Source organism: Colias eurytheme, chromosome 30 (assembly GCF_061535395.1).
Source record: "Colias eurytheme isolate Ceu_HAF_F1 chromosome 30, ilColEury1 Martin Lab GWU primary, whole genome shotgun sequence".
NCBI classification, from domain to species: Eukaryota; Metazoa; Arthropoda; class Insecta; order Lepidoptera; family Pieridae; genus Colias; species Colias eurytheme.
The window spans coordinates 2,915,215-2,931,198 of record NC_143009.1 but is presented as its reverse complement, the minus strand read 5'-3'; the positions used below and the strand labels follow the sequence as shown (position 1 = coordinate 2,931,198).

Here is a 15,984-nt window from a genome sequence, read left to right as displayed (position 1 = left end):
CGCAGTAAATTGGCATAACATGTAAAATCAACAATGTAAACTTTTCTGCAACAATAGATTTAAATACATTATGTATGTTCAGCTGCATTTAGAATAATATAATGTTCTTTGTTTCTGCACTTATTATCTTTTTTTGTAACGCAGGTAACCTACAATTTTAGAATAATATTTTTATTCATACCAACAAAGTAGCAATTTTTTGTTCATTGGCTTTGTTCACATTACACATAATAAATTAAACTATAATTACTCGTAACAATTTTGTATATAACCTGATTATAATTATATTCCCCATTATTTTAATATTAATATACATAATAAAATCTGTAGTCGAATATTCGTAAAGTTTTCCAAATTTTAAAAACGAACAATACAATAGAACGAAGCGCTTACCTAGTACAAAATCCTGGGGAACACTATTTTAAAATTCAGCCGATAACTATTATTATAATATACAATATTAAAATAAAACAACGAATAACTCGATTTTTCAGGTAAAATTAATGACGCAAGTTGTAAAAAACACACGTCCACTCACACTGACACCTTTCAACTTATGAAGAATCATAGACTACAGAGAATCCCAAAACTTCAAAAGTCAAAAGGAACATTCATAGACAACAGAATGTAATGATTTGCCAAGACCGTAGACAGAGATACGGCCATGACTGTAAATTGTTTGATTCAAACACCTCTTGGAGTTTTAATTGCACGACTCATGATGCGAAGCATCAGAGAGTGCTTTACGATCGAAAAATTTTTTCGCCTCATTTTTGCAGCTATTCTTATTATTATAGCCTTGTTCGTTCACGGAATCAAGATATTTTGCATACTATTGTCGAGATAATTTAATAGAGATTAATCCCATACTTTTTAAAAATTGATTTACTTCAATAGAATTGGAAAAAAACACCGAAATAGGTCAAAAAATTTTCCTGTCCGTCATGTGTGAAACCTGAAAACACTATAACTTGTGAAAAAATCCATCATGTTAATTTTTTTTTTAAATATTCTAATCGACAATTGTAGGTCACTGAATGCGAATGATTAATTAATTCAGTGTCGTTTAATTGCAATTAATAAAAAACGAAAACTACAAGACTGTTCACTGTATAGTGTATATCTATATATATATATTATTTTTTTTATATTTCATGATTAAATGAGCATTATGAGTCGTGCACTTTTGGATTTTCCAAACTTTTTTTGTTTTTATCGTGGACATATTTCAATTTACAAGGTATAAATCAAAAGATTATGCTTTACAGGGACATAAGGACAGAGAAAGCGACTTTGTTTTATACATACTATACTCTTACTATACTATGTAGTGATATTCACTTCAATTAAATTAATAATATTAAATTGCATAGAATGAAGATACAAAATGAAACACTATTTACTCATGATTATTTTATTGCACATCAAACAAAATACAAGAAAAACTTAATTAAAACTACGCTATATAAGCTAATGATTTCAAAAATCACTTTGTTACGCATATTTACAGAATAATAACTTAGAAAAAAAACAATTCCAATGGCTTTAAATCATGATTTTTTTTATCTCAAGTACATGACGGTAGTATTTCCATATTGTAATATTGTGGTATTATGAACAAAGAGTTTTTGAGTAACAAAATAACGAATAAACCACGATTTAAATCCAAAGTATTATTTAATTTTAAAATGTCGCGTGAAGTAAAACACATTTGAACACTACATGAATTCGTATTAGGAACAATTATGGCGCCAAATAACTAGAAACGTTTAATAATTGTCGAGGCATGGTTATGATTAATATTTGACAGAATGGTAGTCATATCAACCTCGCTATAGCTGATCGCCTATTGGCTATTGTAACGTTTGACAGGATGGTTGTCATAGCAACGCGGCAATCGATGATCGCCTATTGGCTATTTACCGCTTTGTTAAATAATCGGTCTCTTTACGTTCGTTTCTAGTTATTTGATACGAAATAATCGATATTTATATGAAAACTATTTTATATCTTTTCATATATCATGATAGGATCTTATCTTTGAATTATTAACTTTATAACATAGTGTAAAGAGAACAAGTAGGCTGCCTCCCGGCGTTTAGGAGCGCACAATACCTCTGAACTCGCGAGACGCAGGGTTGTTACTTGTCGCATTGATATTTTAAATATTTGTATGAACCACCGAGTACGGACTGCTCACAGCAATAGCGCGGTCCTCACGAGAACGGTCCATGAGAAGGAACCGAGCAGCGTTGTGTGCGTACGTACCACAGAACATAATATAAAAGAGGTTAGAATGGCAATAATTCGCCGTTCCTATAAGAACCGGTGTCGCCTGTGGGTGTGGCCAAGTCCACGCAAGTCCGCTTACGCACATATTTGCAATTTCAAATCTAGCCAATCATAGCGCCGCGCGATCACGCGATTTAAAATGGAACGAATCATACGCATGATGATGATGTGAGCAGTGCTCATATCCTTGGCGCGTCTGCCCCGCCTACAATGCCTTTCTAATCTCTTTTATATGTTCTGTGGTACGTACAAACGGCGTGATGTACCTTTGTTCGAAGATATTATACTTGTTCTCTTTATACTATGTTTATAGCCTTTAAACTACATAATTGGTTAAACACAATTACGTCTACACGATTATAAAACATTAAAACTAAAGCTATTTACAATACAACATGCATAATAACATAATTCATACTTCCATATATTACTCTATTTTATATGTTTGCCCATCATTCTATACCACAAAAACTGCTGAACAGACATCAAAGAAAAATTCGAAAGATATTTTATCAATAGGCTCTTAGTTGACCAGCCAAGGCCACTGCATAAAACATATAAATTCCAACATTTTAGAGCCTTGTTACTAAATGTGTATTATCACTAAAGACACGTCAATAATTAAAAATATATTAGGCATAAACATATTTACAAGCATTTTGAGCTAAAAATCGTCTTTTACGATATTTTAGGAATTAAATTTTGGCTACAGTGGAAAATACAACATGCTTCTTTAATGGAAATCGGTTAAAAATATAGCAAAGATTGAAATTAATAGCATATAATTAATAGCAGTTTGAAAAACATTTAGAAAAGTCAGTCTTTTTAGAATTATTTAGACAAAATAAATCGTCAGAAAAAATTAGTTGATTATTCGTTGTAACAATATTATGAATGGTAATTTAAAAAGAAAAACATTATCAAGTTATCAATCGTGATGTCAATGTGCTGAAACAATGCACAAAACAGGTTTTTGTTATATTATTAACATAAAACAAAACTAGAAAATAAATATTTTTTTAAGCTATTGCATAGCTTCTATCGCGGGCCTTGAGCGCGGGGACCGAATTCAGAAATTCCGTAACGAAAAAAACCTCACGCTCCCCACGGGGACGGGCGCGGAGGTGTGGCTTGAAGGCATAGCATGCAATAGCTTTACCGCGGCAGTCCCCGAGTGCCACATGTCTTTTTTTATTTACACAGCAAATCACTTTGTTTCTGTACAATGACACACTTGTTGACAGATGGTAGAGTTTGGCGGCAGAAAGAAAAAATGCCAAAGATTTTTATAAAGCATTATTTCAATAGGGTCTCTAATAAAGCATTATTAGAAACCCTATTGAAATAAAGCAAGAAAATTGGACTTCAAATTGCGAAAAAAATATAATAAATTAATAATATACAGTATTTGTGATAAAATACGAAATAAAGCATTGGTGTATTTATCAAGTCTAAAGCAAGTTTCACAGATAATTTCCTACTTTACAGGGAAATTATTTTATACCTACTGAAAATAAATATTATATTAAGTAGACAAAGAATTAAATTTTAAAATAAATATACCATTTCAATTTCATATTCTAGCCTGTAGAATTTAGACGGTAAAAAATATATTAATTATTGTTTTAAACTTATTTTCCACATTAAAACAAAACATTTTATAAAACTTCAATAATTATTATGTTACTGAACGTCTTTCAAATAATAAGAACACATACATACACCACACTAATTGTGTCCGAAACACTTTCGGTTTTTTTTTCAATGGCTTTCGCTTGGTACAATAATACATAGAATTCCAACCAATACTACAAACAACTACCCTCACAATCGCCTATTAATGGTCGAAAGCACCTTATTTCGTGGTAGTAATGTTCAAAGTCTATTATCTTATTTAAATATAGTATCACTCCAAAACTCTGCCTAATGCACGTGGGCAGACTTTTGATTCGGACAATTTTTTAGAGATTGTGAGTCTTGTTTATTGTATGTTAATGCCCTAAAATTGAGTTTTGGCTAGAATTTACGTATATTTGAATTCACTGATATCTGGTTGAATCTACTATTTGATTGAATGACTAGCGCGTTCATTGAACGACGACATTCAATTGAATGACTAGGTCGAACGTTGATTTAACAAGCGTCACTCAACGTCCAACTAGTTAGCGGATTGTAACATTGCCCATTGAAAAGAGCGGATATAACGCTTGGCTTATTTTTATGTGACTGACGTTCATTGAATGGTCATTCAATCAAATAGCATATTTAGCCAGATGACTGCAACATATATATTTACGGTCTTACTAATAAAATGTTACCGATTCGCTATGCAATGGATTAGTTACTGCAATAACCTGTCTTGTTTTTATGATTGACGTTTCATGTGAGCAAGAGCAGGACACAGCTATGGTAGAAAATGGTTGAAATTTATCCATTGTTTAACTTTTTATAAGCAAGGCTGTTAGTCTATATTATTGTTTTAAGGTGTTCCAGCCATAGCCCTATTCGGTCTAAATTCCGCATGTTCCGATTCTATAGCTTGTTGTATAGTCTTGAACAGTTTTAGCGGCGTATGTTTTTGGTAACAACTGAGTCGTGTGCTCCTGCGTACTGGAGTAACCGTCACTTTTGGTATATTGGGCATATTGTTCCTGGAAACAAAGATTTCATATTAAAAAAGAGCGTGTGTGCTTAACACACGTGTCAGAAGTGAAACTTCTTTCGCAATATTCAAAGTCGCCATGGCAATACCGTCACCATGACGTGACGGTATTGACATGATGCGACCTTGAAATCAAAAGAAGATTCACTTCAAAAAATTATAATATGATTTATCTTCACTTATTATGTTATATTATAATTTCAATAGAACATGGCCTGAACCTTTATAGTTGGCCTGTTTGTGCAGTTGTAGGAAATCATGATGATTATAAAATTTTGAACACATATTTACTGCTATTTAGTAGTAGTAAGTACATAGTAGAAAAATTGTAGAAAGCTTCTGCTATCTTAACTACTAAAATAGTAGTAGTGGTAAAGATAGTAGAAAATGCTAATCAATGGCAGTAGTATTAAAAAAAGCACCTCCACACACACAAACATACAAACAAACAAAACTCACTTCGCCTCCTGTATTGCGAATCGTATCAGCGTGCTCTTGAATACATTTTTGGCATCCACCAATTTCGCATCCACATTCTTCTTCCCTGAACTAGGATTTATTTTCAGTTGCATGAACTTGTCTAGCAGTTGGTCCAGACTAGCTTCGGCTACAGAACTCTGAAATTAGGTAAGATTTAGTTTGTACGTTCGTTTGTCTGTTACTCGGGAATATTGTAACAGGTAAGATTTAGTGGAAGTTTTTTTTGTTGTTAACTTAATGATTATTAAGTGATAATTAAAAATATCAACTCTAAGTGAGCCATTCAAAGCAAACCTTAGAAGCTGATAGACACAGAAAGAAAAAAAATTGCAAGTGCCTATACACTTTATGACCTATTCAACCGAACCAATTTCAATAATTCTTCTTTTGTTGTGTCCGTTTAGGTCAAGAGAAGGATCTTGCTTTAAGAAATTTGTGCTAAAAAAAAATAAGAAATCTTAACGGCTATTTAAACGACAAAGTCAGGACCACATCTAATGAGTCAGCTAGTCTAGATGTATGTATGTATAGTTTTCACGCATAAATTACTGAACCGATTATAATAAAATTTAGCACACATATAGGGGGTAACTTGGATTAACACATAGGTTTTATCCTGGAAATCCCACGGGAACGGGAACTATGCGGGTTTTCCTTTGAAAACGCGGGCGAAAATCTAGTAAAAAAAAATAATAATAATAAAATAATAAATTCTTTATTTGACAACAAAAAATATACATGTACATGCAATTATAGGATAACTTACATATAAGTAAAACATAAACCGTAGCTGTAGGTACAATTAATTGCAATATTTGAACAATGTCTCCTATGCTAGGAAATGTCCTGTGTTACAGGAGACATTTATCCGTCCGTTGATACAAGATATATATACCTGAATATTATAACAATTCTATACTATGCAAGTATCACTTTAGCCGAAAATTTGATGACTTTAAAGAATAAACTCTTTGCAAAAAAAAAATATATATGAGAGAAATTTAACTAAAAATCTAAAAGAATTTAAAAAGACGGGTTGAACTCCGGGAGTGCCGGCAGAAGTGAAAACTTGATTATTAACATTGAGCATGTTTGATATCCATCCGTCTTACGCTTTTTCGATCAGGCCACGTGTCCTGACGCGAGTTTAAGATTTTATACCCAACACCGCTAAAGAAGTTTTCACTTCAATAATAAATAAGTTAAACACACCTCCGCTCCCTTACAAACAGCCTGCTCCCAACATTGCATGGACGCTGGTAAATCTCCCCGTCTCTCCTCGAGTAGGGCTCTGCACTCCCAGTACGCGGCTGTTTCTTGTGCCCTGTTATATCTATCGCGGATTGTGCGTAGCCAACGTGCGCAGTCTTCCCAGTTGTAACCCTTTAGTATAGGAAATAATTGTTTATGAAAAACGAAACAATTTGGCGAATAATGCCTAGCCCCCCTAGACAAGTGGCTTTCTATTAGCGTAAAGTTCAATAGAATAGATTATGAATGTATGAGATTGACGTTTGATTACGACGACGACGACGATTGATTACGTCAATCTCATACATTCATAATCTATTCTATTCAACTTTACGCTAATAGAAAGACACTTGTCTAGGGGGGCTGTGATATCTATCGCGGATTGTGCGTAGCCAACGTGCGCAGTCTTCCCAGTTGTAGCCCTAATAATAATATAGGAAAAAAGGGAAATTTATGAAAAACGCAGCAATTTGGCGAATAATGCCCTGTGATCTCTATCGCGGATTGTGCGTAGCCAACGTGCGCAGTCCTCCCAGTTGTAGCCCTAATAATAATATAGGAAAAAAGGGAAATTTATGAAAAACGCAGCAATTTGGCGAATAATGCCCTGTGATCTCTATCGCGGATTGTGCGTAGCCAACGTGCGCAGTCCTCCCAGTTGTAGCCCTAATAATAATATAGGAAAAAAGGGAAATTTATGAAAAACGCAGCAATTTGGCGAATAATGCCCTGTGATCTCTATCGCGGATTGTGCGTAGACAACGTGCGCAGTCCTCCCAGTTGTAGCCTTAATAATAATATAGGAAAAAAGAGAAATTTATGAAAAACGCAGCAATTTGGCGAATAATGCCCTGTGATCTCTATCGCGGATTGTGCGTAGCCAACGTGCGCAGTCCTCCCAGTTGTAGCCCTAATAATAATATAGGAAAAAAGGGAAATTTATGAAAAATGCAGCAATTTGGCGAATAATGTCCTGTGATCTCTATCGCGGATTGTGCGTAGCCAACGTGCGCAGTCCTCCCAGTTGTAGCCCTAATAATAATATAGGAAAAAAGGGAAATTTATGAAAAACGCAGCAATTTGGCGAATAATGCCCTGTGATCTCTATCGCGGATTGTGCGTAGCCAACGTGCGCAGTCCTCCCAGTTGTAGCCCTAATAATAATATAGGAAAAAAGGGAAATTTATGAAAAACGCAGCAATTTGGCGAATAATGCCCTGTGATCTCTATCGCGGATTGTGCGTAGACAACGTGCGCAGTCCTCCCAGTTGTAGCCTTAATAATAATATAGGAAAAAAGAGAAATTTATGAAAAACGCAGCAATTTGGCGAATAATGCCCTGTGATCTCTATCGCGGATTGTACGTAGCCAACGTGCGCAGTCCTCCCAGTTGTAGCCCTAATAATAATATAGGAAAAAAGGGAAATTTATGAAAAACGCAGCAATTTGGCGAATAATGCCCTGTGATCTCTATCGCGGATTGTGCGTAGACAACGTGCGCAGTCTTCCCAGTTGTAACCCTTTAATTTACGAAATAATTGAAATTTATGAAAAACGAAGCAATTTGGCGAATAATGTATTTAATGATTTTCTAAGCGAATCTGACAGTTCTTGATGTATATTTTTATTTTCAAACATTATTTGTTATTTTAACTGATAGATAAACTATCTTTAGTTAGTATATGTTATTAGCGTGATCATGAATAAATAAATTGTTCCTGACCTTAACATACAATTCACAAATTTGTAAGAGGCAAGAATGACATGGAAATTTTCTATTTCCTTTTTTAATTTTCACAATGGATCGAAGGAATCATTCCATAAAATAAAGACTACAATGTCTAAACATTTTATATGTTTCAATATATATAAAATTCTCGTGTCACAATGTTAGTCTGCATACTCCTCCGAAACGGGTGGACCGATTCTCATGAAATTTTCTGTGCATATCGGGTAAGTCTGAGAATCGGCCAACATCTATTTTTCATATGTACCACGGGCGAAGCCGGGGCGGACCGCTAGTGTTTCAATAAAAATAACAACAAACTCATCGTCAAAACTTGATAATCAAAAAAAAAATCTACAATATTACCCTTCTATAGAATGTTCAAATAATACTTACAAGCTTCAATAGTTCCGTCAAATGGTTCAAAGCACCGAGCAGTAATTCGTCTTCACGCGGCGATATCTCCGACGTCATAGTTGTCTGATAGCTTTCATTGAAGTCCACACTATCGACACAACTAGGGCTCCGCCATTTATCCATATCGCTTAGTTCCTTACAATTCAGTTTGGTGAACGATTCATTATCACTATCATGTTCTAACGCTATGTTTTCCTTGTTCTCATCGTCGTAATCGAATTTGGGTATTTCTATTTCATTGTGAGGGATGCCGAAACATTTTAAATGGGGGTAGGAGTCGATCGTTTTGCCGCGGAGACGCAACCACTTATTTAGTTTTGATAGCATCTCCTCTGGGTTGTTTAACGGTGTTTGAAACTTAACTTTCTTTCTTTCACTTTTAACTGCGGACACAACTTTTTCTTCATTGGTATGCTCATCTTCATTGATATCTTTCAAGCTCGCTTCATCTATTTTCTCTCCGATGGACGCCCATTTGTGAATACAGTTCTTCATTTCGGATTTGCTTATCTTTTTCAAGTGAACTGCAGAGATCGACCGCCTGATTGGCTCCTTAGTTGATTTTGGTTCAAATGTTGTGTGTCGTCTATTTGTGATTAAATTCGACGCGCTTATAACTTTCTTTAAGAAATTTGGATCGTGTCTGAGTTTTTGAACGTCGTCAAATGTTGGTTTCTGAACTATCTTTGGCTTATACAATCGTTCGAACACAGATTCACGATTATTCTGAACAGTTGTAGTTCTAGGAATCAAACTTTGTCTAGACTCATTAGGTTTAGCAGGTCTTGCTGGTACAGACATACTTTTCTGTAGTTTAGAAGTATTTGCAAGGTTTTTGGTAGTTCTATTGTTCTTCATTTCACTTAAACGGCTGTTCCATGATGGTTTTGGCTTAGCCAAGTTATTATTTGGCTTATTTGCTGAATCTTTTGTGTGTATATTATTTGGTTTTTTAATCATGCCATTATATTGTGTTTGAACAGTGTTCTGTTGTGGTAAATTATTTTTAACAACTTTGAAGTCTTGTACTGTTAATGCCTTTTTTGCTGTATTATTAGAAGATATTGGATTTTTCTGTGTTTTATTTTGATTTTTTACAGGATTACAGCTGGAATTATTCCTTACTAGTGTGGAAGTGGTAGATTTAGATTTGAGAGGAAGTGTTGTGGAATTATTAGTTGCAGTTGACGATGTTGGCTCAGTGTGTCCATATTTTTTGAGGTTCAGTTCTCGAAGCTGAAAAGATAATTTAACTTTTTAAGCAATATAGAATATTACTGTTGCTACTGTATTGTGAATATTACTGTTGCTACTGTGGTGTGGGTTTTTATGTAGATTCATATTAATTTTTAAGTAGTTAAATTTAGAATAATATGAGTAATTAAATATCTAAACGCAATTTTGTACATTATTTATCCCAACATTTTTCTTAACACAGAGAACAGTTACTGTTAAGACTGATAAACAGAATAGCAGATACACTTGTGTATTCAATATTTAAAGAAAATGTTGATATTTGGAGGGAAAAATGCATCAATGAGGGTCTTATTAGATTAAGGTGTATCTGAATGTCTTTGTTTATATTTGTGATAATAATCCAGGTCAGTTGAAAGGCCAGAGAAGTTTCATATACTTGTTTAAACATATTTTTTTTTATTTAGGGATTTTTGTCCTAAATGACCATGACAATCCCATCGTACAATACAAATATTTAACACTTAACAAACTATATTAACTATATTTGAAATTTAAAGATGAATAGCATTCTAGTTGCATCAGAGTGTGGTGTAGCTAGAATGCTATGATATGCACCGACATTCAAACTTGTTTATACATGTTCAATCTTTATATAGATATTATTAAAAATACACAACAATCATACCTTTTGAATTCTAGCCTTTTCTTTAGCAAGCCGTTCTTCCCTTAGCTTTTGTACAAATTCTTGAGACGCCATGATTTCAAAACTGAAACAAATTTATACATACAATAAGATAAATAGATCTTTAATTTCAAACTGTATTTTGTTTTCTTTGAACATAGGAACATGTTAAATTTTAATTCGGTTAAATTAATCTTAGTTTAATGGGTATATTATAAAGGGTAGAAGTAAATGCATAAAAGCAGTAAATTATTTATGCCGAAAATCACAATCACTCTAGTAAGGGGAAAAAAGTAATTCGTTACTTAAATATTTGTAATTTATTAAAATATATTTACTTCTTACTATTATAACGTGCTGGTCACTGCAAAAACACAAGAATATGGTTATAACACGCAAAAATTATACAATTAGAACCGCACAACAATACAATGCCATGACGCCATGAAAATAATTTGTATTTAAATTTGACGGTTAACCGACAAACTTCAAGTTTGTTTTCAAACTTTCAAAATTCAAACTTTGTTTGTGCTCTATGGTCACTCAAATCAAAAATAAATAAAATTGGTAATGTTTTAATTTTGGCTAGTATTAACTAGTATTAAATTTGTTTATTTATTGTGTATTGAAAATAAGGTAACAGTCTGAGCCTCATTTTATATTGAAATACATTCAAAATCTAAATATACGATTCAATGTTTTTGAGCTTAAGACCTAATTTTATCGTTATTTATTAGGTGTTTATATTCAATCGGAGAAAATGAATTATTCTATTCTAAGCAGTTTCTGAGGAAACTATTTCATAAATTTTATTGTGCATGAAATGGAATCTAGAGTAAAGTTCACATGAAATAATTACAAGAAGTAAATGAGAATTATACACGAATTAAGCACGAATTATACGAAACATTTGCTCAAAAATTATCTACCCAAAATAAACTTAACATTAAAGTTACAAATAATCAAACGTCCTATATATTTAAGAACAATGCATGCAATATGCTGCAAATATATTCTGTACGGACCATCGACAAAAGGTTGCTTCTGGCAATACTTTTTGCGGAATGCCAACATAACAAAAATATTTGTGACATTGAAATTTGAAATGTCATGTTGGTTGCATTGCTGGTGCTAATGCCCGCTAGGTCACGAGTGCTGAAGTTGCAGTTTTAATCGTTTGTGAATTAAATTACGAATTTATTTGTGTCATTGATAAACAGGTGAGTTTAATAATAAATGTAATTACACATACTTCATGTAAGTTCTATATTTGTCTTGTTATAAATGAGTGTGGTCGTAGAAAAAAAGATAGAATATGAAAAGCCGGCCGCGCAAAATCGCGAGATTTTTGCAAAACAGGTTTGCTAAAATGCTTTTGTTTTATCAACTTTTAGGTTTTGTAGTGCATGCGCTTATGCTACTCAATAGTTTATAAAATCTTAGCTCAGAACGAGTTTTGTGGTACAGTGATCATACCTACTTGATATTAATAATTAATGCTTTTTATTTATACGATTATTGATTAATTTTGTCTGCGTAGAAAGTAGGTACATAGAGATTCGTATAATGTTAATGAATTGTTAACAATTATTATCACCATATGTCAATAAACCTATTTAATATTATAAGTTAAATAAATATTGACTTCATAAGGTTTATCGGACCTTGGGGAAACATAAATCACACTATGTATCTTTTATTTCTATTTAAGGAATATCAGTTATGAGTCAGAATTAATATAGCTCTAGAAATTATTATTACCTCATGTGTTCGAATATGTAAGCTCCATTTGGCTCCTAATATGTATAATGTTTAGATAACGCGATAAAAATACTAATAAAGACATTTCTTATAAGAAAGAGTTTTCGGCTAAAATCGTTGCAATAAGGTACTTAGTGGCCAGTGAGATAAAAAGAAAAAATGTTTATGTACCTATTTCCTTGTATTGTAAATTCGGCCTGTGTCTATGCACTTAGTTGAGTTTAAATTACAACTAAGTGCATGTCTAACTGTCGCTGTGTCGCGCGGTTTTACCCGCGGCCCGGGTAAAAGCTATAGTACCTATTTCTATAGCATACATAACATGGTACATAAGCTACATCACTGCCAAGTATCAGCAAATTCCGTTTAGTAGTCTAAAGTCTTCGCATAAAAGAAGAACAGACATACATCCATCCTCAGAAACGTTCACGTTAAATAATAATAAATAAATAAATACACTTTATTCAGCACCAAGTAAATACACGTAAAAAAAAGAAACAGACAATATTTTATAAAGCTAAAAAAACACGTTAATAATATTAAGTAAGATATTGATCTAGGTAAGTAGTAAGATTAATAATATAACATCGGATAGTCTTTTTAGCATCCCTATCTTTATACTGTCTACCTAGTTACATAGTAGGTATTATTATGTTCTGTAGTACAATAATAATTAAATCGATGGTAACATTAATAACTTTGAGGTGACGTGCCTATTAGATATTTTTTCTTAAAAGAATTAAAATTATAATCTTTATAGGATTACGAAATCATAATACCTACCAAGGTACCTAGGTGTATCGTTCATGAAGACGTTTTGTGTATATTTTAGGTAGGTACACTAGCTTTTCGCCCGCGTCTTCGCCCGCGTTTTCAAAGGAAACGCATAGTTCCCATTCCCGTGGGATTCTCGAGAAAAACCTATCCTATGTGTTAATCCAAGTTACCCTCTATATGTGTGCAAAATTTCATTGTATTCGGTTCAGTAGTATTTGCGTGAAAGAGTAACAAACACACACACATACATCCTCACAAACTTTCGCATTTATAATACCTACCTAGGTATTAGTAGGACTAATTTATGAGCGCAGTTTTGTTTTCTATTTCAAAACAATTCTGTGGTTATTTTGTAAATCCTCAAGCATCCTCACATTGACCCTCAGCTTTATATTTTATACTAGCGGTCCGCCCCGACTTCGCCCGTGGTACCTACATGTTTAAACTATCCTATCTCTCAAGTTGAATCAAACTGCACATGGTGTGCGAATTTTATTATAATCGGTTAAGTGGTTTAGGAGTCCATTGAGGACAAACATTGTGACACGAGATTTATATATATTAAGATTAGTAGGATATTATTTATACAAAACATGACTCATTTATTCAAATAAACATTAAACAATGAGTCGTCAACGACATTGGTCTCTTTCCTTTAGCGCATCCTTTTCTGGAATCAAATAATTAAACATTAAGCGTTACTACGAAACTTAATTATCATAGGCTATACATATTACCTACCTATATCCTACTAATATTATAAATGCGAAAGTTTGTGAGGATGGATGGATCTATGAACCTATTTTTGTTCTATTTCACGAAATAGGTAACTGCTAGACGGATTAGGATGAAACTTTACAGTAATAAACTTATCACATAATTTATGTGCTATAGAAAATTATAAATACTTACTTAATTTTGCCGCGGGTTTGTTCGCGGTTTGCCTTTACGAAAACTAAGAAAAATGCCGAATTGGTCAATGGAAATTATATAGATAAAAGAAAAAGAGATAGATTAGAAAAGAGATGGAGATAGATTTTGACTGGTCATTATTTCGATCATACGTCAAAAATAAGTTCATTTCTTAAACTTTATCGATACGCACATAAAATACGATGCAATGGATGCCTGCAAGAGTAATTACAAACGGGTTCTGCTTTAAATAAAATCGAAGGTCGTCGCTATATTGTTCAAATTTCCATTATTTATCTCTCGTACGTGTAAGGCTGAGCGAATGACCTAGGTTCTAGGACACATAATGTTCACTAGGCCCTGCACCTGACCTTATATTAAAAAGGGGTGCTATCGAGTTTCTTGCCAATTTTTCTCGGCAGAAGTGACATTCCGAACTGGGGCCGTATTATGACTTATTTCCAGACAGTTTACGCTGTGAATTGAATTGACTGGCAAATTCACATTATGATCGCAATGACCAGCCATGGTAGTGAACTAGGGTCATTGCGCCTGTTCGCGTCCACTTAGTGCAGTTGGAAAGTTTGAAGGAGAAAATAAAAATGTTCCAGAACTAATTTCAACGCAAAATTTATGTAACGTGATCATTACATAGTCTATTTTAAGATTTACTTTAAATTGTTTTGGAAATATCATGTGGTTTTTATTTATCTAGACAAATAGCAGAATTAGGCGTTTTACCCAGTTCGCGTCCAAAAATTCCAGTTTGCGTCCACCCGTGGACCAGTTCGCGTCCACCAGCTTAGAAAAAGAATTAAGAGTGTATTGGGTGATATTTTATCAGATAAATGCAAATAAAAATTATATTTTAATAAATTATTTATTTACGAATATAGTTATTTAATAAAAACCGGCCAAATGCGAGTGGGACTCGCACACCGAGGGTTCCTGTATAAACTGTTTTTTTTCATAATATGTTTTAACTGTAAATGATTATTTTTTCAATGTTTCCCTTATTTGTGCTATAAGACGTTGCTTCGTAACAAACTTCAAGTGTCTGTGTTCACGTAAAGTACCCTGTAGGTTTTGATTCCCTTGCGAATGTCGAAATTTGCGAAAATTTGCAGCATAAACGGCTGTATCTTCTGATTGCTTTGGCTTATAAGTTTGATTTTTTCACTGCTTCAAGGGACCGTAGACTTGAGTATTCAATATAAATTTCAGCTTTATATCTCAACGCGTTACTGAGAAAAAGGGTTTTGACAGAAAGACAGACCGGCAGACGGACATATAGACGAACGGATATCAAAGTGATCCTACAAGGATTCCGGTTTTTCCTTTTGAGGTTCGGAACCCTAAAATCAACATTATTATTAATAAAATTCACTGTAAGGAAACTGGAAAAACTTATTTATATTTATCTTCTCATCATTAATAGAACCAAAAATTAACAAAAAACAAAGTTACGTTATGTAAATAAATAATAATCAGTTCTATTAAGATTACCTACCTACCCTATTTTTAGTTTCTAATGAATTAAATTTCTTTTTTGTTTATATTATTTTCTTAACCACAGACTTATTGATTTTCATTCTCAAAGATACTAGTCTCATTCTTAGAAAACCCATTTTAAAATGAAAAAAATTGCATAAAAATTTGCTAATTTGAATGAAAATTTAAATTATCAACTTGTAGTCTTAGTCAAAAATTTACAATCTATTTTAAATTACATATTTTAACAAACAATTCATTGCTACTTAATGAAAAACAATGTGGACGCAATATGTTCTATTGTTATGCACTATAGGTATAGTTTGCGCCCACCGT

The 15,984-nt window shown here is 33.2% G+C and overlaps 3 protein-coding genes across 4 annotated transcripts in view; 1 reads left to right on the top strand and 2 right to left on the bottom strand.

The window, feature by feature from the left end:
- LOC149895748 (putative multidrug resistance-associated protein lethal(2)03659) overlaps positions 1 to 538 on the bottom strand; it is a 55,877-nt gene extending 55,339 nt beyond the window's left edge. Inside the window, exon 1 of the mRNA XM_090118468.1 lies at positions 394 to 538. The gene's annotated coding sequence lies outside the window, so the exon portion shown is untranslated. The remainder of the gene's footprint in view (positions 1 to 393) is intronic.
- Positions 539 to 3,733: 3,195 nt separating this feature from the next.
- Positions 3,734 to 10,788, bottom strand: LOC149895747 (uncharacterized). Its single transcript, XM_090118541.1, has 5 exons — positions 10,711 to 10,788; positions 8,808 to 10,064; positions 6,647 to 6,817; positions 5,414 to 5,571; positions 3,734 to 4,943 (listed from the first exon to the last, which is right to left on the bottom strand). The coding sequence occupies exons 1-5, from the start codon at positions 10,780 to 10,782 to the stop codon at positions 4,772 to 4,774; spliced, it is 1,830 nt and encodes a 609-aa protein (XP_089974667.1). The 5' UTR covers positions 10,783 to 10,788; the 3' UTR covers positions 3,734 to 4,771.
- A 1,026-nt stretch (positions 10,789 to 11,814) lies between these two features.
- Positions 11,815 to 15,984, top strand: part of LOC149895746 (juvenile hormone esterase-like) — a 32,416-nt gene continuing 28,246 nt past the window's right edge. For both annotated transcript variants that reach the window (XM_090118477.1, XM_090118475.1), the window contains exon 1: positions 11,815 to 11,927. The gene's annotated coding sequence lies outside the window, so the exon portion shown is untranslated. The remainder of the gene's footprint in view (positions 11,928 to 15,984) is intronic.

Excerpts from the sequence above, each read along its gene's own strand:
- LOC149895747 (XM_090118541.1), bottom strand. The coding sequence starts at position 10,782 with ATGGCGTCTCAAGAATTTGTACAAAAGCTAAGGGAAGAACGGCTTGCT. Across the intron at positions 10,065-10,710 it reads AAAAGGCTAGAATTCAAAAG|CTTCGAGAACTGAACCTCAA; the intron begins GTATGATTGTTG and ends TTATCTTTTCAG. Across the intron at positions 6,818-8,807 it reads TGACGGAACTATTGAAGCTT|GGTTACAACTGGGAAGACTG; the intron begins GTAAGTATTATT and ends CCTATACTAAAG.